Here is a 24,294-nt window from a genome sequence, read left to right on the forward strand (position 1 = left end):
CTTTTGCCCCTCTGTCCACTGGTTTGGAGGTAGATCTGGGAACCCTTTTGGGGTAGGAAGGGTGTGGAAAGAAAATTTGTATCCCTGGGACACTATATTGAGAACCCAGCAGTTGTTGCTAATGGTGGCCCAGGTGCTTGCGTGAAAGGAGAGTTTTCCTCCTACGGGTAAGCGAAGGTGGGCAGAGGGAGGGGGTGGGGGAGGTGAGTCATTGTGAGGTCTTACGATAAGGGGGTGGCTTAGAATTCCCTGGTTTTGAAGTGGAGGTAGTCCACTGCTTAGATCTCTGCATTCCCTGTGGCTGCTGTCTGGGGGGGTCTGGTTCCCCGAGGTCTGGGCTGGACTGGCTTAGTGGGAGCAGGAAAAGACCAGTGCTTGGTGGGAGAATGCTTGCTGAACCTGGGTGGCTGGACCTATAAGAAATCCTTAACTGTCTGCATAGATTTTGCTTTTTCTTCCATCTTTTTTAAGACCTCTTCTGCCTTAGTGCCAAATAAGTTGTCTTTGTGCAAGGGTGCATCCAACAATTTAGATTTGACATGGTCTGGCAAGGGCTGTTCCTTACGCGATGCATGCCTTCTAATGACTGATCCGATGACTGCTGCCCTGCAAGAAGCTTCTAGGGCATCAAAACCACAGTGCAAGGTGCGTTTAGTTACTTGACTTGCAGAATGCATTAACTCTTGTAACTCTTTAGATTCTGCACAAGCAGGAAAGGAAGACATTTTTTCTTTGAGGAGTTCCAGGGTATGTTGCTGAAATTTTAGCATATGAAATTGACAATTTAGTGCCCTGATAGCAAGAGTAGCTGAGGTGTATACTTTTTTACCCCAGCAGTCTAGTGCTCAGCAATCTCTATCTGAGGAGGTGGGATTCTTAGCAGAGGTTGCTTTAATCCCTTTAGGCCCTTGAGAAATTACCTCAGGGACAGCAGTAGGACTTTTAAAAATAAATTTGTGTGAGTCAGGGACTATATAGTACCCATTTGGTTTTCTGGGTGCAAGAGGGAGGGTATCAGGAGTCGAGCTGGATTCCAGGAAAACATCCTCCATAACATCCAGGACTGGGGGGATGGCCAAGGGTCTGTGCTGTGGAAGATCTAAGAATTCCTTGAGTCCCTTTTTAGACTAAGGGTAGTCCTGACTCTCCCACTGGAAATACTCCCTTAGGGTATGAAGGGTTTCCCCAAAGGAAAAATCCTCTTGGGGAGAGGCAGAAAGGGATGGAATCCTCTGCATCTTCATAAGTAGAGAGGGACTGCATGTCTTCATATTCAGATGCATCAGAGTCATCTGACTCTTGTTCAGACAAAACTACAGGGGACAGATCTCTTTGTCTTTTGGAGGGAGTAGCTTGGCTTCCCCTCATCAGCATGATATGGTCTTCCGCCATTTTAAGTATTTGAGACTAAGGCAAGAAAAGCAGGTGCCTGAGACTGGGTCGTCGGTTTCTTGGGTGTAGTACATACCATGGGCCTAAGAAACTCGGTAGTTTTCAAAAGAACGGTAGTCGCGAAAGAAGACGTCGGTTTATGTCGAGAATCGGTAGTGCGAAGGACTTCCTCGGAAGCTGGTGTCTGCTCAGCAGCTCTGGACCCATCCAAGGTAGAGACGACCGCAGGATCCTTAGCCGAAGAAGAGTTCTGCTGCATACCGGACTCCGAAAGAGTCTCGGTAGCAGCCTGCAAACCCACAGAAGCAGGCATCAGAGGCTGCGAAAGCGCTTCACTGAGGACTGGAGAACTGACGACTAGCTTAACGGAAGTGTCGTTGGTAGGTTTGGACCTGTGCGGTCTGTCTCTGCCTTTACCTTTACGTTTTTTCGGAAGATCTGCTGTTGGATGGCTTACCGAAGCCATATCGGAGTTCAAGGACTGTAAGTGAAAATATCTAGCTACAATTAGGACCCGACAATGGATAGTTCTGGCGTTGAACAAAGCATAGAAGTGATAGTGGGGGATGTCGTGGTGTGGGCCTAAGCAAGTGACGCAGTACGAATGAAAGTCTCGGTGTGATATTTGCTTTCCACAGGCGAGACAATTGTTAACTTTTTCTGACATTGGTTAGTGCAAGAAAAAAGGATCCCCAATGGGGTACTTAGCTTTAGAAGATTTTAGCTTCAAATCGGTAGACGAAACTCAGGTAGCGACCGAGCGGCACTCATGCAAACTGCTTCTGCTTCAGGCTCCACGGCAAGAAAGACTGATGTAATGACGTTGACTGCCTTATTTTATACTACTGATGAGCTGACGTCAGTCCTGAAGCGACAGCAACCAACACAGAAATACTAAGCCTCTGGTATTCGGGTCAGCTGAGGGCTACCCTGGCAGGGATAACCCAAATGTGATGACTGCAACAGTGAAACACGAAGAACATCTAGTAGAGAAAAAGAAGTTATGTACCTACTATAAAGTTTCATGTTAGTTGTCTTTCATCTCGCCTTCCTTCTTGCTGGATGGGTACAGAGCCGATCCTCAACTCCGACTCGCCCACTTTCTATAGCTCGAGAGCTCTTTACTGGCTCGAGGCTACCCCTTATCCCAGAATGCCCAGCGTCAGCTACCCAGATCTCGTTTGAGATAGCTCACACTAGACATAATCACAGAAGATAATATCCGTTATTATTTAACCTTGATATACAGTAAATTGTCATGGTTTGCTTGGGAAGCAACTAAGAATAAAACAAGTTAGCTAGTGAAACCATTGAAAAACTCCTTTCAATCCTTGAGGTAGGGGGAAGGAGGGAAGGATGCAAGAAGGAAGGCGAGATGAAGGACAACTAACATGGAATGTTATGGTAGGTACATAACTTCTTTATGTTAAGTTGTCCAATCTCGCCTTCATTCTTGCTGGATGGGACAGTGTTCCTAGCACCTCAATCCTGGGTGGCTCATTGGAACAGACTCTTCAGAACCGTGGAACCAAAGGAAGCCCTGCCCTGGGAGACCACATCTACTTTGTAATGAGAAATAAATGTATGAGGATCTGCCCAAGTAGCTGCTGCGTAAATTGAATCTATGGGCAATCTAGACTGAAAAGCTACCGAAGTAGCTAATGACCTGGTTGAATGACCTTTGGGTCTTGCAGGAAGATCTTTTTGTCACAAATGGTAAGTATAGGCAATGGTGTCTGACAACCATTTTGATAAGGTTACTTTAGAAACTGAAAGGCCTTGTTTGTTGTTAGCAAATGAAAGGAACAACTGATCTGATTTTCACAGCTCTTTAGTTCTATGGAGATAGAAACATAGTTGTCTATGCACATCCACTTGGTGAAATCTGTATTCTGCCTTGTTGGAACGATTAGGGAAAAAGACAGAAAGTTCAATGGATTGATTCAAATTGTATTCTGAACAAACGTTAGGTAGAAAAGATGGGTTGGTTCTCAGAGAAACTGTCTTTGTGAAAAACTAGGTATGGAGGGCGAACACATAGGGCATGGAGTTCTGAAACACGTCTGGCAGAAGTAATAGCAACTAGGAAGAGAGTTTTCCAAGAGAGAAATTTCACAGAGCATGATGCTGCTGGTTCAAAGGGTGGCAGTATCAATGAGGTCAGAACCAAACTGAGATCCCAAGGTGGAAGAGGCTCTCTCACTGGGGGTCTGAGTAGAGATGTACCTCTCATGAAGGCCTTATAGAGTTTGTGAGACATTATGCTTGAGTTAAAAACTCCGATGTGAAAATTTGAAATGGCAGTTAGTTGTACTCTGATGGTAGCAGCAGCTGCACCAGATTGAAACAGTTCTGCTACGAAATCCAAAATTTTGTGTACTGGAGCTGTAAAAGGATCTAAATTCCTGGATTCTGCCCAGTAAGAGAATCTTTTCCATTTGTTAGCATAAGCTTTCCTTGTAGTTGTCTTATGGGAGGAAACAATAATATCACACACTGCTGGGGAAATATTGGGGAGCCTGGCTAAGATTGGAAGTGGAGTAACCAAGCTGTGAGCTTGAGAGATTGGAGGGATTGGTGTAACCCACCTGACTGATGAATCAAGAGGTCCGACACTGGGTCCAGAACCCAAGGCTGGGCTAGAAGGTGGGGGTGAAGGAACGGAAACCAAATCTGTCGAGGGCAATGAGGATCATCTTGCAACCCAACGATTTTGCTTTCTGAATGACTTTTAGAATTAGTGGGAAGGGGGGAAACGCATAAAGGAGTCCCTGAGGCCAATCGTAGACTAGAGCGTCCCTGGGTGTCTGACCTGGAGGAGGAATAAGGGAGAAGTAGCTGCTGCATTTGTTGTTGAGGAGAGAGGCAAAGAGATCGCAGCAAGGTTGGCTCCATTTACAGAAAATAAGATCCACAATTTCCTGTTTCAGAGACCACTCATGAGGCATGAGGATAGCCTTGCTGAGCCTGTCCGCTATTACGTTGGATTTTCCAGGGATATGCATTGCTGTCAGAAAACGTTGGGAGGAAATTGCCCATTGCCACAGTCTGAGGGCCTCTCGGCACAAGGGGTAAGACCTGGTTCCACCATGTTTGTTGATGTTCCAAACCACTGACATGTTGTCTGTCTGTATTGCAATAGTCCCGGCAGGGAGACATTCTTGAAGAGCTTGCAATGCTAGGAACACCGCTCTCATTTCCAGGACGTTGATGTGCAAGTGGTACTCATGAGGTTACCACGTGCCTTGGACTGTCTTCCCTAGATAATGCCCCCCCACCCTATCAGGGAAGTGTCCATGGTCACTGTGGCAACTGGATGGGATTCCATGAAAGGTCTGCCCTGAGTCACTAGCGGGTAGACCATCCACCAGGAAAGGTGTCTTTTGCAAGATTCCGTAATTAGCATCATGTTAGACATGGGTAATTCCTGGAAGGACCACTGTGTGAAAAGAAGCCACTGAAGGATTCTCATGTGAAAGCGTGCTAAGGGAACTAGAAGAAAGGCTGCTGCCATGGACCCTAGAGCTTGAAGGACATATTTGACTTAGGTTCATAGGTTCATAGGTTCATACTAGGCTATCTGCCCTAGGGCATTTATAAGCCTAGCCAGAGTGTATGTGGCTTACACCACCCCTTAGGATGAGAATACTACGCCCTTTTAGGGTTTAGTTTACTATGCCTCTGTCTAGTAGTGACAAAGAGATGACCCCCGGGGTAAACCTTACGATCTCCCATCCACTCGTCGAGATTTCTCTTGAATAGAGTCAGTGAGGGGCTCTGCCTAACATGGACTGGGATTCTGTTCCAGAGTGTAGGGAGCCTCTGGGTTATGAATCTGTCCCTCCAGCACGTTCTATTTATTTCTGTGTTGAGGTTTAAGTCACTTGTTCTCGTGGCTCTGATGGATTCTTTTGCTCCTCAGGAGAAGTGACACTTGCTGTCGAATAATGGACACTCTTTATTGAGGCAATTTTACAATAATTTTTCTTGTGTTTAGCTCTGCTCCTATGTATGTAATAGATTGAGAGGGCAACAGGGCAGATTTTTCGAAGTTTATTGTGATGCCTAGATGAGCACAGGATGTGATGGTGTAATCTCATGCCTCTACAAGTTGTTGCCTGGTGGTAGCAGTGAGGAGCCAGTCGTCTAGATTAGGAAACACCTGGAATCCTAGATGTCTCAGGTGAGCCTTAACTACTGCCATGCATTTGGTGAACACCCTGGGGGCTGTGATGAGACCAAAGGGCAGAGCTCTGAATTGGTAATGACTGGCCCCTAGCCAGAAGCGTAGAAATCTCCTGGACCGTCTGTCCATTTTTATATGATAGTATGCGTCTTGAAGATCTATGGAGCACATCCAATTGTCCGGACCCAGAAAGGGGAGAATAGACTGCAGTGTTACCATTCGGAACTTTTCTTTTTGTACAGATTTGTTTAATCTGCTGAAATCCAGAATTGGTCTCCAGTCCCCTGTCTTTTTGGGCACTAAAAAGAATCTTGAGTAAGTTCCGGATCCTACTTGATCTGTGGGGACTTCCTGGATGGCTGTTTTTTCTAGCAGTCTTGAAACTTCTGACACTGCCTGATCCCATAGATTGGGTGGAACATCTGGGATGGATTTTTTTGAAACAAGAGGGGGTTGATGGAAGGGAATTTTGTAACCACCGGATATAATGGATAGTACCCATTTGTCTTTTGTAATATTTTGCCAGGCGATTGGGTACAATGAAAGCCTTCCCCCAACTGCCTCCAGAGTTGAGCAGTTGGGCATCCCTTCAGGGATGTTGATAGGGTTTGGAAGAGAACGTATCTCTGTCACCCTGATTTGGTGGACCCCCTCTGCCACAAGGGCAGTGTCTGCCATTGTTATTGTTTCCCCCTTTGCTCCTGGGGGGAAAAAATCACCACGTGCATCAGGCAAGGGTCCCTGGGATTTTTGAAACCACATCTTTCTACCCTTCTGACCCTTTGGGTATGGTCTGGTAGGAGTGGAAAAATGGACTCCCACATCAGAGAGCGTCTTGCCTTCCTGCTGGCACCTGGTAAGCGTGTCTTTCACCTGAGGCCCAAAGAGAGAGGAGCCATCAAAGGGGGTATTGGTGAAGGACACTCTGAAAGGTTCCGCAAACTGACACAGTTGCAGCCAAGAATGTCTCCTAAGAGCAACTCCTGTCCCTGCAGCTCTTCTCGCTCCATCGGCTGCGTATGAAATAAGCCTCATTGAGGAGTTGACTACTGAATTTAAAGTCGCCAGCTGGGTAGCTACCTTGACTGAAGCTCCCTCAGCTGTGGGATCTTGTAGGGAATCTCCAAGCTCTTTTAGGAGATCCCTCTGAAGTAAAGTAAAATGGGAAAGATAGTTCAGGGACCTAAGGGAAAAGGTAGCTGATGAAAACATTCGCTTCCCATATCTGTCCATCGTACGAGACTCTCTATTCGGTGGATAGACAGATGAGGAGGTTTCAGCTCTCTCTTTGTGGCTGCTGCTACCACCATGGCATCAACTGGGATACCTTTAGTCAGGAATTATTTGTCTTGGGGAGCTGTGATAAATTTATTAGGTCTCCTCAGGACAGGTTCCATGGAATCTGGAGCTGACCAAGCCTTTCTAGACACTACAGACATGAGTGGATCAAAAGACAGAGACACCCATGAGATGGAAGGTCGGGAAACAAATGTGTCCAGGTATACAGACTCATTCTCGGAGGGGGCTAGGGAAGTCCAGCTACGCCTCTGCCTAAGAATCTTGAGGATGTCTGAAAAGGAAACATCTTCAGAAGGGGACCTTGGGGACCCCTCCGATTCATCCAGGTCTGTATCTGAGGTGACAGACTCAGGGGAGTCTTGGTGCTTCCTCTTGCACTTTTTCTTCCAGGAAGCCTGCTCAGAATGCTCTGGGGAGGTTTCAGAAGAAAAGGGTTCACCCAATGGAGTGTCTTGGGGAATAGGTTCCCTACGCTTTGGGGCTGGAGGAGGAGCAGAGGTTGGCACAGGCACTGAAAGGGATGGAGCCGATGGGACCGATAGTGGGGCCATCTGTGGGGACAGCACTCTCTGCATGACCTCGAAAGCATCACGGTCTCGACACAAAGAGGGCTCCGGCTCTGAAGAGACAGGAATCCCACTCTGTGCCGAGGGCGACAGCTCCGAGGCCAATGTGGGAGCCGAGCTCAACCGAGCAGATACTCCGAGAGGGAGAGCGGGGTCGGACAAGGGTCCAATGCCATTCCCCCCTCGGAGCCGAAGAGAGACCTTCGACACCCAGATACCTCGATGGAAGAAAAAAATGAGGTAATCAGAGCCAACATCGGAGCCGAAGAGGATTTCATCAGAGCCAAAGGAACCACTATCAGAACGTCCATGGACTCCGGCTCTGAACTAAGCATAGTCAGAGGAGGAATTGATATCGAAGCGGATGGAGCCGAGGCCTGTTAAGGCGGGCTCGAAAGCAATTTTGCAAGGGCCTGTGACTTCAGCAACCTACTGGCCACTCTCTCCATGTCCTGAGCCGATAACCTTGAGGATCGAGAGGAGTGGGAAGATGAGTGATGACTGGCTGTGCTTTGAAGTAAGGGTGATTGTGGCACCGAGTGAATCAGCTCCAATGAAGGAGACCTAGCTTGTTTGTGGCTCTGAGACGGCTCCGAGGTAACAGTTGGAGCCGATGGAGTAGTCTTGTCTGTGCTAGAGGGCACCGACACACTTGGTCTGTCAAGCTCACAGGTCGGTTCCAAACATGGAGCCGACGGCTTGACCGACTACAAAGATATCACTGGCTGAGATGCTTTAGCTGGTGAATCCTGTTTGTTTTTCCGCTCATGCAGGACCCTTGGACTAAAGGCATGACAAATAGAGCAAGAGTCTTGCAGGTGCAGAGCCCCCAAGCAGTACACACAACTTGTGTGCCCATCTGTCAGAGACATCTTCTGACAGCATGAGTCACACTTTTTAAACCCTGACGTTTTAACTTCCTTGGACATTTTAAGAAAAAAGGAAAGAAGTACCGCAAAAAGACACACTACAATGGTTAAGGTGCTTACCTCAGAAACACACGGTGCAGGGTTTGATTCTCACATGGGGTAACTGGCTAGGCTTAAAATGGCCCCCCGAGGACAGTTAGCCTAGTACTAATCTATGAAAACCTTAAAGGAGAACCTCTAACTTAAATGGCTGTCCTTAAAGGGGGGGAACTCTCTAACTTAAACGAGTTCAGGGAACAGCAGAAGGCCTAGCGACTAAGGGGCGATGGTCAACACAGCACAAAAACACAGCAAAGGATAAGATAAGGGGTTTATGACTAAATAAACTTACAAACTACTATAAACAGAGAAATAAATACTAACTTTTCAAGTAAATTATTTAACTTTAAACAGAGAAAAAAAGGTATACTAAGCCTGAGCTAGTATTGACGCAACCTCGCAGCTAAAGCGGCAAATGAGATCTGGGTAGCTGACGCTGGGCATTCTGGGATAAGGGGTAGCCTTGAACCAGTAAAGAGCTCTCGAGCTATAGAAAGTGGCCGAGTCAGAGACGAAGATCGGCTCCAGACCCATCCAGCAAGAACGAAGGCGAGATTGGACAACTTAACATTCATCAGATAACCTATGTAGAAGATTCTTTAGGAATGAGAAGTGCACTAATCGGTTCTCTGATGCATGAAACAGACTAAGAAATTACATTAAAGCTGGTATTAAAGCAAGCACTAGTTTAGATATTTTTAAGAACAACCTGAACCCATATTACAGGAATAACTGTTTTGGTATATTGACAGGCTAAAAGGGCATTACTGCCTATGTCTGAAATATGTATGTATGTATGTATGTATGTATGTAGTAAATGCTGAAGTTATTTTATCAGTGTGAGTGAATGAATGTGCTCCATTCACTAATACTGAGCATTTGCATGCAGAGTGTGTGTGTGTGTGTGTGTGTGTGTGTGTGTGTGTGTGTGTGTGTGTGTGTGTGTGTGTGTGTGTGTGTGTGTGTTTTCCAGAGTTCAGCAGTCAGTGAAGGAAACAGAATTTCTACTTTTTTCCACTGCTGTATGACTTTCGAGCACATGGCAATGTGGTTGAACATTGTAAGAGAATGGGTGAGTTCCATTTGCATACATTGACAACCAATGAGGTAAGGGAATTTCTCCTTTTCTTCACTGTTGTGCAATCTCAAAGCTGGCATATACAAGAAGCAGGGTTTTTGTCATTTATCAATATCATCATCGTCATCATCAACCCCCTTTCCCATTTTCTACCATGGGGTCAAGGTGTTGCCAAATCTCTCAGTACAGTACCTCTGCCCTACCTTCTACAACAGACATGTCTCTCTCGCACAGACCATCCATCTCTTTGCTGGACTTTCCTGGTTCCTTTTCCCTTCTTCCTGTCTCTCCCAAATAATCTTTTGCTCTCCTGCACATGTGCCTGAACGATCATAATCTGTTCTCCGTCCTTTTCTGCAGTTGGAGTTCCTCTGGCTCCTGCTCTCATGTCATGAGGTCATGAGTTCTTCATCTATCCCACAGTATGCCTCCTACCACCCATATCAGGCATTTCATCTCCATAATCTCTAACTTCCTAATCTGCTCTGCTCTGCCTTCAATGCCCAGGTTTGTGTACCATACAGAAATGCCGGTAGCTTCACTGTTTTCTAGATATTTTTTCAGCTTCTTTGGCATTCTTTTGTCGCACACTACATCTGACCTGGCTGCAGTCCCTCTGATTGTAAATTTGACCTTCTCTCTCGGACTTCCCTTCTCCTCAACCTTCCTAGACAGTTGAAGCTGTTAACCTGCTCCACTGTTTTCCATTCTTTCGCTTTTCAGTTTCTTCTGATTTGCCCATCTGCTGCCATGGCAATTCCCATGTCTGTACTCATTTTCATCCCATGTGCCTTCAGTTTTGCATTCCATTTCCCTATCATTTGCTGAAGTTCCTTTTTAGTGTTTACTTGTAATTTCACACTGCTTGCATACAGCAACTTTCTTGATCTGTCTTTTCCAACCAGATTGTAATGTAGTCCATCACCTGTATGAACAGCAGTGCACTCACAGCTGAAACCTGGTGCACACCCACTCCCAGTGGGAGCCCCTCTGTAAGTCAGAATACTGTTAGTAGTTGTATCATTTGGTCCCTGTACAGGGCACCTGGTGCACACCCACTCCCAGTGGGAGCCCCTCTGTAAGTCAGAATACTGTTAGTAGTTGTATCATTTGGTCCCTGTACAGGGCACCTGGTGCACACCCACTCCCAGTGGGAGCCCCTCTGTAAGTCAGAATACTGTTAGTAGTTGTATCATTTGGTCCCTGTACAGGGCACCTGGTGCACACCCACTCCCAGTGGGAGCCCCTCTGTAAGTCAGAATACTGTTAGTAGTTGTATCATTTGGTCCCTGTACAGGGCACCTGGTGCACACCCACTCCCAGTGGGAGCCCTCTGTAAGTCAGAATACTGTTAGTAGTTGTATCATTTGGTCCCTGTACAGGGCACCTGGTGCACACCCACTCCCAGTGGGAGCCCTCTGTAAGTCAGAATACTGTTAGTAGTTGTATCATTTGGTCCCTGTACAGGGCACCTGGTGCACACCCACTCCCAGAGGGAGCCCCTCTGTAAGTCAGAATACTGTTAGTAGTTGTATCACTTGGTCCCTGTACAGGGCACCTGGTGCACACCCACTCCCAGTGGGAGCCCTCTCTAAGTCAGAATACTGTTAGTAGTTGTATCATTTGGTCCCTGTACAGGGCACCTGGTGCACACCCACTCCCAGTGGGTGGCCCTCTGTAAGTCAGAATACTGTTAGTAGTTGTATCATTTGGTCCCTGTACAGGGCACCTGGTGCACACCCACTCCCAGTGGGAGCCCCTCTGTAAGTCAGAATACTGTTAGTAGTTGTATCATTTGGTCCCTGTACAGGGCACCTGGTGCACACCCACTCCCAGTGGGAGCCCCTCTGTAAGTCAGAATACTGTTAGTAGTTGTATCATTTGGTCCCTGTACAGGGCACCTGGTGCACACCCACTCCCAGTGGGAGCCCCTCTGTAAGTCAGAATACTGTTAGTAGTTGTATCATTTGGTCCCTGTACAGGGCACCTGGTGCACACCCACTCCCAGTGGGAGCCCCTCTGTAAGTCAGAATACTGTTAGTAGTTGTATCATTTGGTCCCTGTACAGGGCACCTGGTGCACACCCACTCCCAGTGGGAGCCCCTCTGTAAGTCAGAATACTGTTAGTAGTTGTAGCATTTGGTCCCTGTACAGGGCACCTGGTGCACACCCACTCCCAGTGGGAGCCCCTCTGTAAGTCAGAATACTGTTAGTAGTTGTATCATTTGGTCCCTGTACAGGGCACCTGGTGCACACCCACTCCCAGTGGGAGCCCCTCTGTAAGTCAGAATACTGTTAGTAGTTGTATCATTTGGTCCATGTACAGGGCACCTGGTGCACACCCACTCCCAGTGGGAGCCCCTCTGTAAGTCAGAATACTGTTAGTAGTTGTATCATTTGATCCCTGTACAGGGCCTGCACTAATTATACCAATGTTTCCAGGACTCTGAACCATCACAGAACTATCTTGGGACTTGTCATATGTTTTCTTCAAATGTAGCAATGCCCAGGCGGACTCTTCCATCCTATCCTGCTTCTTCTCCACAACCTGCCTCACTGCAAACATTAGGTCAGTTGTGCTGCATTCTGACCCCACAATCTGCCTCACTGCAAACATTAGGTCAGTTGTGCTGCATTCTGACCCCACAATCTGCCTCACTGCAAACATTAGGTCAGTTGTGCTGCATTCTGACCCCACAATCTGCCTCACTGCAAACATTGCGTCAGTTGTGCTGCATTCTGACCCCACAATCTGCCTCACTGCAAACATTACGTCAGTTGTGCTGCATTCTGACCTGAATCTGAACTGCTCATCTCCCATCTTACTTTCTACTATTCTTCATTTACCAGTCACTCTATACAGCACATTCATGCAGTCTGAGAGATATTTGATACCTCTATACTGCCCACAGTTGTGAATCTCTCCTTTGTTCTTGTACATTGGCATGAGCATACTTACCCTCCAGTTGTGTGGGACACTCTCTAATCTCCATACTGCTTCTACATATCCTCCCAGGAGCCATTCCTCAACTAACCTAACATCTTGTTCATATCTGCGGTGCCCTCATCCGACCCTGCTGCTTTCCCTGACTCATTTTCCTTTGTACTGTTCTTACTTCTTCACGGGGGGGGGGGGGCTCTTCTTCCTCTTTAACATGCTGCAAAGCGTCTGTGGGATTTTCTTCATTCACAAATTGCTGGAAGTACTTCTTCTACTTGCCCTTTGCTGGCACGTTGTTGCTGGCAATCCTTATGAAGGGTGACGGATAACTATCTATCTTTCTGTCTTTGAATTGCACCTAACAGTTTCTTTACGCCATCTGCTCAGACACTTTCCAGACGATGGTAGAGTGCCTCTGATGCCTTGTTCTTTCCTATTTTGACTGCTCTCTTAGCCTCTTTCTTAGCTAACCAGAATTCCTTCTTTGCTTGGATCGCCTTTTCTATTTCCCACTTTTTCTTGCATTCCTTCCTGCAAAAACTCTGTCTTAGATTATTATTATTTTATTTGTTTAATGGTTTTGTTGGGTAAAACCCTCTGCATTCCAGCTTTTGTGTTTCTCTTTATCAGTTTTCATTGTAATCTGCATCAAACAATTGCTATAGATCCTTGTTCATAACACCTGACTGGTGCTGGAGCACACATGTTTTGATGCACCCATACATCCATAATGTAACTGCTTGGCTATAACATACTGGCATTCTGTTGGCATGAGTTTGTTTTAGCTAAATGTTTCCTTTGGACTAATTTTATATGTTGAGTAGTTCCAGGTGTCTGTGCTCTTGAAAGGTCTCAGTCTGTTGAGTGCTAAGTGTTAGAAACATAACATGTGACACTTGTGGGTAAGTAACTGTTTAGATTTCATCTTTAAGTGCACGACAAACAATTCAGTTTTTTTAGTAATCTTACGGTTGATGACAGTCTTGTCAGTCGTACGAGGAGGACTTTTTGAAAAATTTTGGCTGTGACTTATTTCTGGATGTTTTGGCTGTGATGGTTTCTGGATGTTTGTAAAATGCAAGAGTCCGAGCATATCAGCACGAAAGGTTGTTTCTTCAATTTGTGATATCATTTTCAGGGGTGAAGGTGTTAAGCAACTGGCATTTCAAGACTCCCATTGGCTGCCACCACTTGTCATGAATGCTGGAAAAAGTACGGACTTGCAAGCCGATTTTCTTGGTAAACTCAAATTTGAACACCACGTAACTCCATGCTGAAACTTAAGCTGACAAAGTAACTGACAAAGTTCAGTTACTTTCTCAGCTTAATTTTCAACAATGGAGCTAAAATATGACTGAAAAGTTAAGTGCGCTGGTAGAAGGCAGTCGGGGGTAACAGCTTGCATTTAGTATCTTCTCATGGCATGCTCGGTGTTAAGCACAGAGGCGCCATGAGAAGGTACTCGGGGTTAATGAGTTCGAGAAAAAACAAAACCTGCAGGTGGGAGCAAATGCATACAAAAGACATATAAACACTGAGACAGGTAGTTAAGACATTAGTATGGAGATATTCAACTTTACTTTCTGTCTAGAGATGACTAAAGATACGATGTATGTAAGCAGCAGTCCACAAGACAGCGCAATGAAAAGGTCTGGAAAGAGGACGGAATGCTTCTAAACACATAATACAGATCTGCCCTGAGGACAATACTGAACGGTTGAAATACAACAGAATCGGTTATAGAATTTAGCTGATGCACTAAGAAATATGCTAAAAAAAGAAAGTTGTATACATCTATAAATATGCGTTTTTTTTTTGGAACAACAGTAAAATTGTTTAAAAAAAACTGCCCCAGGTATACATGATGACTGGCATCACTTCCTACACTAGCTCCTGCCTTACACCCACTGTTTTAACGAAAGGCTCTTACTTTGTAAAGCCCCAAACTGAGAAAAAGAGTACTGAAAAGCAAATGGAAGGAAGGGCAGATTGAAGGGCTGTACAGTAGGAACAGAAGCAGCACATTTCCATTTTGTTTCTTCTACCAAAGTCCCCAGTGAAAGAGAGGTTGTAGTGAAAACAGAAGAATGACGTTGCACTGCAGGTAGTGCAGTACAAAAAAATGAACAGGAAAGACAGCCATGTTTGATGCTTGTATCAGATAAGTGAGCTGGTCCGTGGAAACCACCACAGGGTTAAATACGCACACACACACACAAATGTATATACACATGCATAGTTACACACATACTAATGCACAAAATACATACACACTGTATAAACACACACACACACGTGTATATATGCATGTCTTGAATGTAGGAGACAAGACATCTCTCAACAACTATGTTGAGGAGGGGATCTTAGGAAGGAGATACCAGATGTTACCCATTGTAGAGGGACCCTAAACATAAAATCCTCTACTCTCACCTCTACTCCTATCCCAGGAAAGACGGTCATTGAACTGTCACCACAGAAAAGGCACTTTTAGCACAAAGGTTTAGATCTCCCATCCACAAAAGCATGGCTGCCGATGACTGCATCATCTCTTCCTGCACCAAACAGTAGCTGCAGCTGCCAGCTCTTATTTTTATTATTTTCCTGTCCTTCTCCTTGGAAAGCTCCACTCACCTGCATGTTAGTGTCAGTGGTGCAGCAGGAAGCGCTCTCACCTCAAGTGCAGAAGACTGTGGGTTTTATTCCAACACAAGGTAACTCTATTACTGATACTGCAGTACAGTACTCCTTAGTGTGTCATCCTTCCATCGAGGTCCAGTTACTTAAGTTGGTAGTACTTCAGGTGGATGTAAGAGATCTCATGGCACCTACCGAAAAGATTAAGAGAAGTTCCCTAAACCCTAACCAAATTTTGCCTAGTAGTACAAATACCACCTCAGGTATCACCTAACAAGGTGTTAATAGCCAGTGGAATTAACCCAGTCAACAAAAGAATAAATAAATAAAAATGTCTACCCAAGAAATGACAGCTGCCTGCCTGAATGATCCACCATCTCCTCTTATTCCCCTCAAAAAATAATGTAGGCAGCTGAATTGTTACTGTCTGCTGTCTTCTCTTATGAAAGGTGAGCATCTGTCTGATATTCTACTACTTCCATACTAAATGGCCCTCCAATCACTCAAGTCCACTTCCAACCAAATGCTGTGTTTCTCAGCAAACAATAACTTGATTTCAATACATAATCACCAAGCAGAAAAATACTTAATGAATTAACTTTAGTATGAATGAATTCAAATTCTAAAGAAAATGTCTCCATACATAGTACTTACTGGGAATCGGTCGAAGCACGTCAGGTATGAGAATTTCTACCAGGCCCTGATACAGCATATTATCACAGTCTTTTGTCCATTTTAACACAGGATCATACTTTGACAAAACCACTAGACAGGCCTTGGGTAGCCGTTTCTCTGCTTCATCATGCCTAGAAATAAATGCAAACAGTGATTTGTAACTCTTACAGGCACTTCTTCGTGTACAGAAACATACATAGTTATTTGTAGCTCTTGTCCAAAAGGCCTATAAGAAACTAGTTCAATGATGCTCTGACTGACGGATAAGGTATCACAAAATGAAATCTCTATACATTCTGCATCAGTCCTTTAAGCCTCAAGTATCTGTACAGCTTCTTTCTTTCTTTTAGAGTGTAGAAAAAACAAAAGCTGGTGGAGAATTTGCAAAAGATATGATCCAGTTTGTGCATGACTGCTGAGTGTGTCACTTTTAGAATCACTCTGCTAAGCTCTGACACTAAGAGCTCTAGAACAATAATCATATTCAAAGCTGTAAGTCCCCGTAGTCTCCTGCACCTTCACCCAAAGCAGGATCCATTATCAGCACGAACAAAAAAGTTAACAAGAGCTGTTACTTACTCTGCTACCGCCAGCCTAAACTCTGACCGGGCAAAGGGCACACAAAAAAGAGTTCAGATATCCAAGATAAAAACGATCAGCTGTTCCAGTTACAGGCGAACAATGGAACCCTAGGCATGCCTGCTACTGGACTAAAGCCATAAACAAAAGCAGGCCTTTGTGACAGGTTAACTGTTGTACATATGCATTATTTCACTACTAGAGCAGAGCTGTTGATCACTTACACTGCCAAAGGGTTTGTTTCACTTGGCTGATTCATGTTGAATCTCCAAAATGTCTTCCACAGCGTTTCCACCAATGTGAACTGCAAATTTACCATCACATCAACAATTGCCTGAAAAGGGATGAGAAGATTAAAGCATTATCATTCAGTCATTTGACTCCACTGTATTACCAATTTAATAGAAAAATACTTTAATGATACGGACATATTTTAACATGTTGTTTATCATTACTAATTAACACATACGTGTTATTTATCATTACTAATTAACACATACATGTTATCACTTTAACATGTTGCTTATCATTACTAATTAACAAATACATGTTATTTATCATTACTAATTAACACATACATGTTATCACTTTAACATGTTGCTTATCTTTACTAATTAACAAATACATGTTATCATTTTAACATGTTGTTTATCATTACTAATTAACACATACATGTTATCATATGGCAAAGACACAGTCTTCCTTCAGCTTGACATCATTTATCTTATGTATCATCTCCAATATTTACCACATCTGATGTTCTAAATTACTTTTCTTTCTGTGTTCTACGGTAAAAATGTAGATGGTGGTCTGTCCTAACCACACCAAAGAATGTGTGAAATGCTCCTGGATTCAGTTTGCATGCTAGTAGCTCCAGGTAGCTTTACATCCTCTCACCAATGTTGGATTTGCCACAGCAGACTCTGCACTGACCACTGCAGCTTTGCTGAGGACGAGACTGTTCAAATGAACTGCAAGACTTGCCAGCAAGTGAAGCCTAATGTCAATGCCTCCTCACAGCATTCTAAGGTCACTTCCAAACCTGCTCATGGGCATAGAAGTCTGCGGTGTTCCTTCTTGAGCTACACAGAAGACTGCGGTACTCCCTTATGATGTATACAGAAGATTGCAGCCCTCCCTGTTGAGGTACACAGAAGACTGGGGTGCTCCCTCCTCGGGTACGCAAAAGACTGCAGTGCTCCCTCCTGGGGTACACAGAAGATTGCGGTGTTCCCACCTGGGGTACACAGAAGACTGCGGTGTTCCCACCTAGGGTACACAGAAGACTGCGGTGTTCCCACCTAGGGTACACAGAAGACTGCGGTGTTCCCACCTGGGGTACATAGAAGACTGCAGTGTTCCCACCTGGGGTACACAGAAGACTGTGGTGTTCCCACCTGGGGTACACAGAAGACTGCAGTGTACCCACCTGCGGCACACAGAGGACTGCAGTGTTCCCACCTGGGGTACACAGAGGGCTGCGGTGTTCCCACCTGGCGTACACAGAGGGCTGCGGTGTTCCCACCTGGGGTACACAGAACACTGCAGTGTTCCAACCTGGGGGACATGTAAGACTGCGGTGTTCCCACCTGGGCTACACGGAAGGCTGTGGTGTTCCCTCCTGTGGTACAAAGAAGACTGAGGTGCTCCCTCCTGGGTTACATAGAAAACTGAGGTGTTCCCTCCTGGGGTACACAGAAGACTGTGGTGCTCCCTCTTGGGGTAAACAGAAGACTGCGGTTCTCCCTCCTGGGGTACACAGAAGACTGAAGTGTTCCCTACTGGGGTACACAGAAGAATGAGGTGTTCACTCCTGAGTTACATAGAAGAGTGCAGTGTCCCCTTCTGGGGTACACAGAAGACTGTGGTGCTCCCTCTTGAGGTACGCAGAAGATTGCAGTTCTCCCTCCTGGGGTATACAGAAGACTGTGGTTCCCCCTCCAGGGGTACACAGAAGACAGAGGTGTTCCCTACTGGGGTACACAGAAGAATGAGGTGTTCCCTACTGAGTTACATAGAAGACTGTGGTGTTCCCTCCTGCGGTACACAGAAGACTGCGGTGCTCCTTCTTGATGTACACAGAAGACTGCATTGCTCCCTTCTGGGGTACACAGAAGAATACATTGTTCCCACCTGGGGTACACAGAAGACTGTGGTGTTCCCACCTGGGGTACACAGAAGACTGCGGTGTTCCCACCTGGGGCACATAGAGGGCTGCGGTGTTCCCACCTGGGGCACACAGAGGACTGCAGTGTTCCCACCTGGGCTACACGGAAGACTGTGGTGTTCCCTCCTGTGGTACAAAGAAGACTGCGGTGCTCTCTCCTGGGTTACATAGAAGACTGAGGTGTTCCCTCCTGGGGTACACAGAAGACTGAGGTGTTCCCTACTGGGGTACACAGAAGAATGAGGTGTTCACTCCTGAGTTACATAGAAGAGTGCGGTGTTCCCTTCTGGGGTACACAGAATACTGTGGTGCTCCCTCTTGAGGTACACAGAAGACTGCAGTTCTCCCTCCTGGGGTATACAGAAGACTGTGGTTCTCCCTCCAGGGGTACACAGAAGACCGAGGTGTTCCCTACTGGGGTACACAGAATAATGAGGTGTTCACTCCTGAGTTACATAGAAGAGTGCGGTGTTCCCTCCTGAGGTACACAGAAGACTGCAATGCTCCTTGATGTACACAGAAGACTGCATTGCTCCCTTCTGGAGTACACAGAAGAATACGTTGTTCCTTCCTGGGGTACACAGAAGGCCGTGATGCTCTGTCCTGGGGTACACAGAAGACTGTGGTGTTCCTTCCTAAGGTAGACAGAGAAATGCGGTGTTCCCTCCTGGGATACACAGAGGAATGCACTGTTCCCTCCTGGGATACACAGAAGAATGCAGTGTTCTCTCCTGGGATACACAGAGGAATGCAGTGTTTCGCCTAGGGATATGCAATGACTTGTGAAATGTTCTTAACCATAGACTCAGTACAATTAGTACAAGCAAAATAGATCTCATTGCTTAAATACTTAACATAAACTTCCACAAAGTGAAATGTTTTTCAGAAAGGTTGCTCAAACCAGTTCCCCCTGTAACTCCACTGCTTTGAAAGTTCAGACAGACAGTTTTTTCTTTTACAAATGATCCCCTTGCCATAGTGGTGGCTCCTCAAACCTCCTTTCATTAAAATCTGTGAAGACTATTCCTAAGTGGGCAAGAAGACCACTCACCTCTTAAATTCTTTCCTGCTAAAACTGACAAGATAAGAAACCAGGGATAATATTAGAAGTTAGGAATCATTTAAAACCAATAAAAAATGAAGTTCAAAAGTCCAAAGTTGGAGGATACTTATCATGCCGACTGGGAAGCTGTTAATGTTCTACAGTTACAGCTGGTACCTTCACCAATAAGAGACATGTCTTACTGTAACAGTTAATCTGTGAGATATCTTTGGCTGTGTATTACTTTTTACTGTCTAGAATCTGGCATCTTATGGCGAAAATCTCACTCCTGGGAGTGCCTGTGCACTTGGATGATACATACTGTTACATAAGCAGGCTCATCAAAGAGCCCACCAGTCTGCCCCCCTGTCACTAGCAAGCATCCTCCTGTACAACACAAAACAACAATGCAAATTTGACAACAAATCATTAAACAACTGAGATAAGAACATACACCTACCTTACCTAAAGGGAATTCTAACAACAGTGATCGATTAAAAAAAAACATTCCTCTACAGGACAATATTAGGAGGATACGCCTGACTCATCAAGAAGGAACTTCTCAAAGACCCCCTTATAAAATACAACTATCTAACATTGAAGACCCTCCCTAATGGGTCACTGGGCTGAATCCCAAGTAGTACCACTGCAGTGGAAGGAACCACAGGACTGCCTCAAGGCATAGTCCACATGGCTGAGGCCTGGTCCAATAATTACAAAATGTGTCCTCAGTCAATGAGCTGCGGCTGATGCAATAACATATGAAGGTTTGTTCCAAGAATCCACTGAACATGGCACAAATGTCCACAACACACACATTCCTGAAGCAAACAACTGAGGCAGCCACTATTCCGTAGTGTAGTGGGCTTTGTTCATGCTATATGTCAGTGGATTGATGGCTGACAGCAAATGAAGATACAAACGGCAAACCATTTGGAAACAGTCTGCTTGGCAACTACTCTCTGGAGCAAAGGAAACAAACAGCTGCTCTGTCTTCTTAAGCTCATGGTCTCCCTCAGGTAGCACTTCCACTGTTACTAGTTGTCTAGGGTATAAAGCGGTCCTTTAACCCCTAGCTTCTACTAACACAACGAAAACCAGGAAGATGATGGAGTGGTTCAGAAACATTTCCAAAACCACCACAGGGAGGAAAGGTATGTTTAACCTGACAGATACGACCCTGGAAAAGATATGACAGGACAACATGTAAGGTACTTAACTATGAGATGCTCTGCAGGGAGATGATGCCCAAAGGAAAAAAATGATTTTATTTATTTTTTTTATTTATTTAACATTTGTTGACCGGGAAAGTCCGACTAGGTTCCACAGATCCTGTTTTCAGCGGAGGCCCGGGGAGAAATGCTCCAAATGCTTTCCAATAAATAAACTTCAACACTGTAGAGCTAGCAAGCTAAATGGTGAACAGGCTAGCCTGAGAACCATGAAGTTCAAGTCCTATGGAAGGACAGAGTCCTGAAATAAATATAGATATGCAGCAGTCCTTTAAGGAACTGCTGACGCAGCTGGTGCTGGCCAGTCCTTCACCCCCCATAAAGTCAACACTGACAGGAACCCAACACATTCAACTTTACTGTGGAATTAATGAAGCCCAGATTCAGTGCCCATAAAACCAACATTCACAGGAATGGTGACACATTCAACTTTACTTTGGAATTAATGAGGCCCAGATTCAACACCCATAAAGCCAACATTCACAGGAATGGTGACACATTCAACTTTACTGTGGAACTAATGAGGCCCAGACTCAACCACCTTAAAACTAACATTCACAGGAATGGTGACACATTCAACTTTACTGTGTATTTAAAGAAGCCCAGATAGTACATGTGCCTGAGTTAACTGACAGTCAGATACACTGACTGACCCGTACATGAAAAGGGAACCATTCTGTTCAAATACAGAATATTTTCCACCTGCAGGTACAGTTATGTCAGACAGGCTTCCTGGCAGCCACAGTCACTTAAGAAACTCCCAACGTCAAGTCTACTGGAAAAAGGGGCTTTACATCAACTGCCAGGCATTGAGGTGGGCAGATTCTCTCTCCACCTACAGGGGCATCCCTGGTTAGGACTGGCAGGGTTTACTTTGCTGCTGATAAGTGGCAGAGAGAATTACACTGCCACCTTTCTTCCGTGAATTTTGTAACAAGACATAGATCAGTAAGAAAAAGTAAAAAGGTGCTCCATGAAACTGCCATGCTAAGGGATAAAAACACACTCAATGTTTCCACCGTCTCTCTGCTGAAACAAGCAAAAGAGAGGAAGGACCACATTCTCCTAGATGGCAAAAAGGTTAATCAGCAAAATTATCCACTTTATAGGAAAGCTCCTGACCATACATATTCTCTGAACTAGAAGCTCCAGCAGACAACTTTGGGCCTGTTTGAGCAGCCACCAGGTGTTCACCTCCCCAAGCATGTGAACTGTTAAATGAAGGATGGCCATGTCTATGCCCAAAACCAAAATGGCATCACTTGGCAGCCACCAGGTGTTCACCTTCTCAGACATGTGAACTGTTAAATGAAGGATGGCCATGTCTATGGCCAAAACCAAAATGGCATAATTTCTAAGCCACCAGGAGTTCACTTCCCCAGACATGTGAACTGTTAAATGAAAGATGGCCATGTCTATGCCCAAAACCAAAATAGCATCACTTCTCAGCAACCAAGTGTTGACCTCCCCACAGATGTGAACTGTTAAATGAAGAATGGCCATGTCTATGCCCAAAACCAAAATGGCATCACTTCTCTACCCAAAGGATAAGACTTTGTGTCCTTTTGTTTAATTCAATTGTATAGAAAGGACTGTCTGCCTAATCACAAGAGGAGAAAAACAGACTTTGAGCCATTTGATGTAGCAAGAAAAAAAATACTGACAAGTTCAATATGCTGGTATCAGAATTTTAACACCTCCTCTCCTTGCTCTGTCACATCTGGAGACCTTGACAAATAAGTGTGTGTGTGTGTGGGGGGGGGGGTCAGGGAAGTACAGATGAACTTCCCACCTTACTGTAAGAACAATACATCTGAGCCCAGCACCCCACAACTTGGTCCTTGTGATCAGAACTGCAGTAAGTTTGCAGTGAATGGACTTGTGAACAGATCCATTTCTGGAACCATGTCAAACTTCCTCAGAATGGACTTACAGCACTTCATGTTTTATTTTCCACTCAAAATTACAGGGGCCTCACCTGCCAATGCCCCCACTTGGAATATGGTGAATGGCAAAGGGTAGGTACAGGCTAATGGCTGATACCAAAGAACTCTGGGCTCCTGGCAAAGTAGATGAGACCAAGTCGTACTACATCTGTTGATGAAGGATGACAGTGGAAAGTTGTCCACACTGACCAACAAACAACTGGGAAAACGTCCTGCAATGACTGGAGACTGAACTGCCCTCATCTTAAACACACTTATGTGAAAATTCAGTGTTAACAAGACCACATCCCCCTGTGTCAACCAGTACAGTAACTGTGTTTCAAATCCCAGCCTGGAAGCATCTGACAGGCACCTCGACTGATAACTCAGGAAGTAAGGGTAGACACCAAGAAAGGACTGATATGGTTACAAATTCCATGATGTTTCATGCATTCTTTGGCTCTTCAAGTCAATATTTAGTGCAAGGAAGTGTGGTTATGAAAAGCAAAAAATTCTGCAGAAAAAGTATATATGTGCCCTCCACATCCAATGGAGTCTGTATTTCAAAGATTTTGTAATGAACAGATGAGATCTATGTGTCGAAAGAATGTCCCAAGGATTGACCATCTTACTGGGCATGAACGAATGTTACTAAAAGACCTTATGGACAACAACAATGAAATGGTTCTAAAACCTGATAAAGGAGTGGGGGTTGTTATTACAGATCATGTTGAGTAGTCTTGTAAAGTGTAAGATATTTTAAACGATGTAAACACTTATGAAAAGGTATCTAACAATGTGGTCAGCACTTTCTAAGCAATGACTGATTGTTAACAGATATGGTAAACAGATGAAATATACAAATTTGTTATGGTTAATAAACCTGCAATTCCTTCAATATTGGTGATTCCAAAAATCCAGAAAGATATCACCCTATGAGATCGACAGTCGCAGCGCATTTATCTAAAAATTTTGTTGCTTTTATTGATATCTAACGTTAGTGCATTTTAAAGGAAAAGGAACATGTGCTGCGTGATTCATGGCATTTATATGGGAGGCTAAATAACCTTACATTCAGAGATGATACATTATTTGTTACTACTGATGTGGTTAGCTTATTCATGGCATTTATTTGGGAGGCTAAATAACCTTACGTTTAGAGATGATACATTATTTGTTACTACTGATGTGGTTAACTTATTTTCTTTCTGTCATTCTACACAACATTGGATTGGAATATTTTGTAAGTGTGTTAAGCGATGCTAAACACCATGACAACAAAAAGTCTTGCTTCTGTATGAATTCATAGATATTGTACTAAAAACATAACTGTTTTCTTTCAGGGAGAATATGTCCATCAAACAGTAAGGGTGGCAATTTAGGGCAAAACATGTATATATGTAAACTTGGTTTTGGCAGAATGGGAAAAGCAAAATTTGTTTAGTACACCAATGTTTGAAAATGTATACGCATATTCTAGATTTTTAGATGGCATCCTTATTTTGTGGAAAGGAAATGCAAATATTTTAATGGAATTTGTTAATAATTTGAGCAGTACCACAGAATTTTATAAATGTACGTTTTCGCACAATTCTGAGAAAATAAAGTAC

The 24,294-nt window shown here is 44.6% G+C and overlaps 1 protein-coding gene across 3 annotated transcripts in view; it reads right to left on the reverse strand.

Moving 5' to 3' along the window:
* Positions 1-24,294, reverse strand: part of RFX1 (regulatory factor X1) — a 1,726,663-nt gene that overhangs the window by 361,993 nt on the left and 1,340,376 nt on the right. For all 3 annotated transcript variants that reach the window (XM_044057089.1, XM_044057092.1, XM_044057093.1), the window contains exons 14-15: positions 16,543-16,652; positions 15,719-15,870 (exon numbers count right to left, since the gene is read on the reverse strand). In XM_044057089.1, the coding sequence (XP_043913024.1) occupies positions 15,719-15,870; positions 16,543-16,652 (262 nt within the window). The remainder of the gene's footprint in view (positions 1-15,718; positions 15,871-16,542; positions 16,653-24,294) is intronic.

Source organism: Protopterus annectens, chromosome 15.part0 (genome assembly GCF_019279795.1).
Source record: "Protopterus annectens isolate FY-2018-M chromosome 15.part0, PAN1.0, whole genome shotgun sequence".
Taxonomy (NCBI): domain Eukaryota; kingdom Metazoa; phylum Chordata; order Ceratodontiformes; family Protopteridae; genus Protopterus; species Protopterus annectens.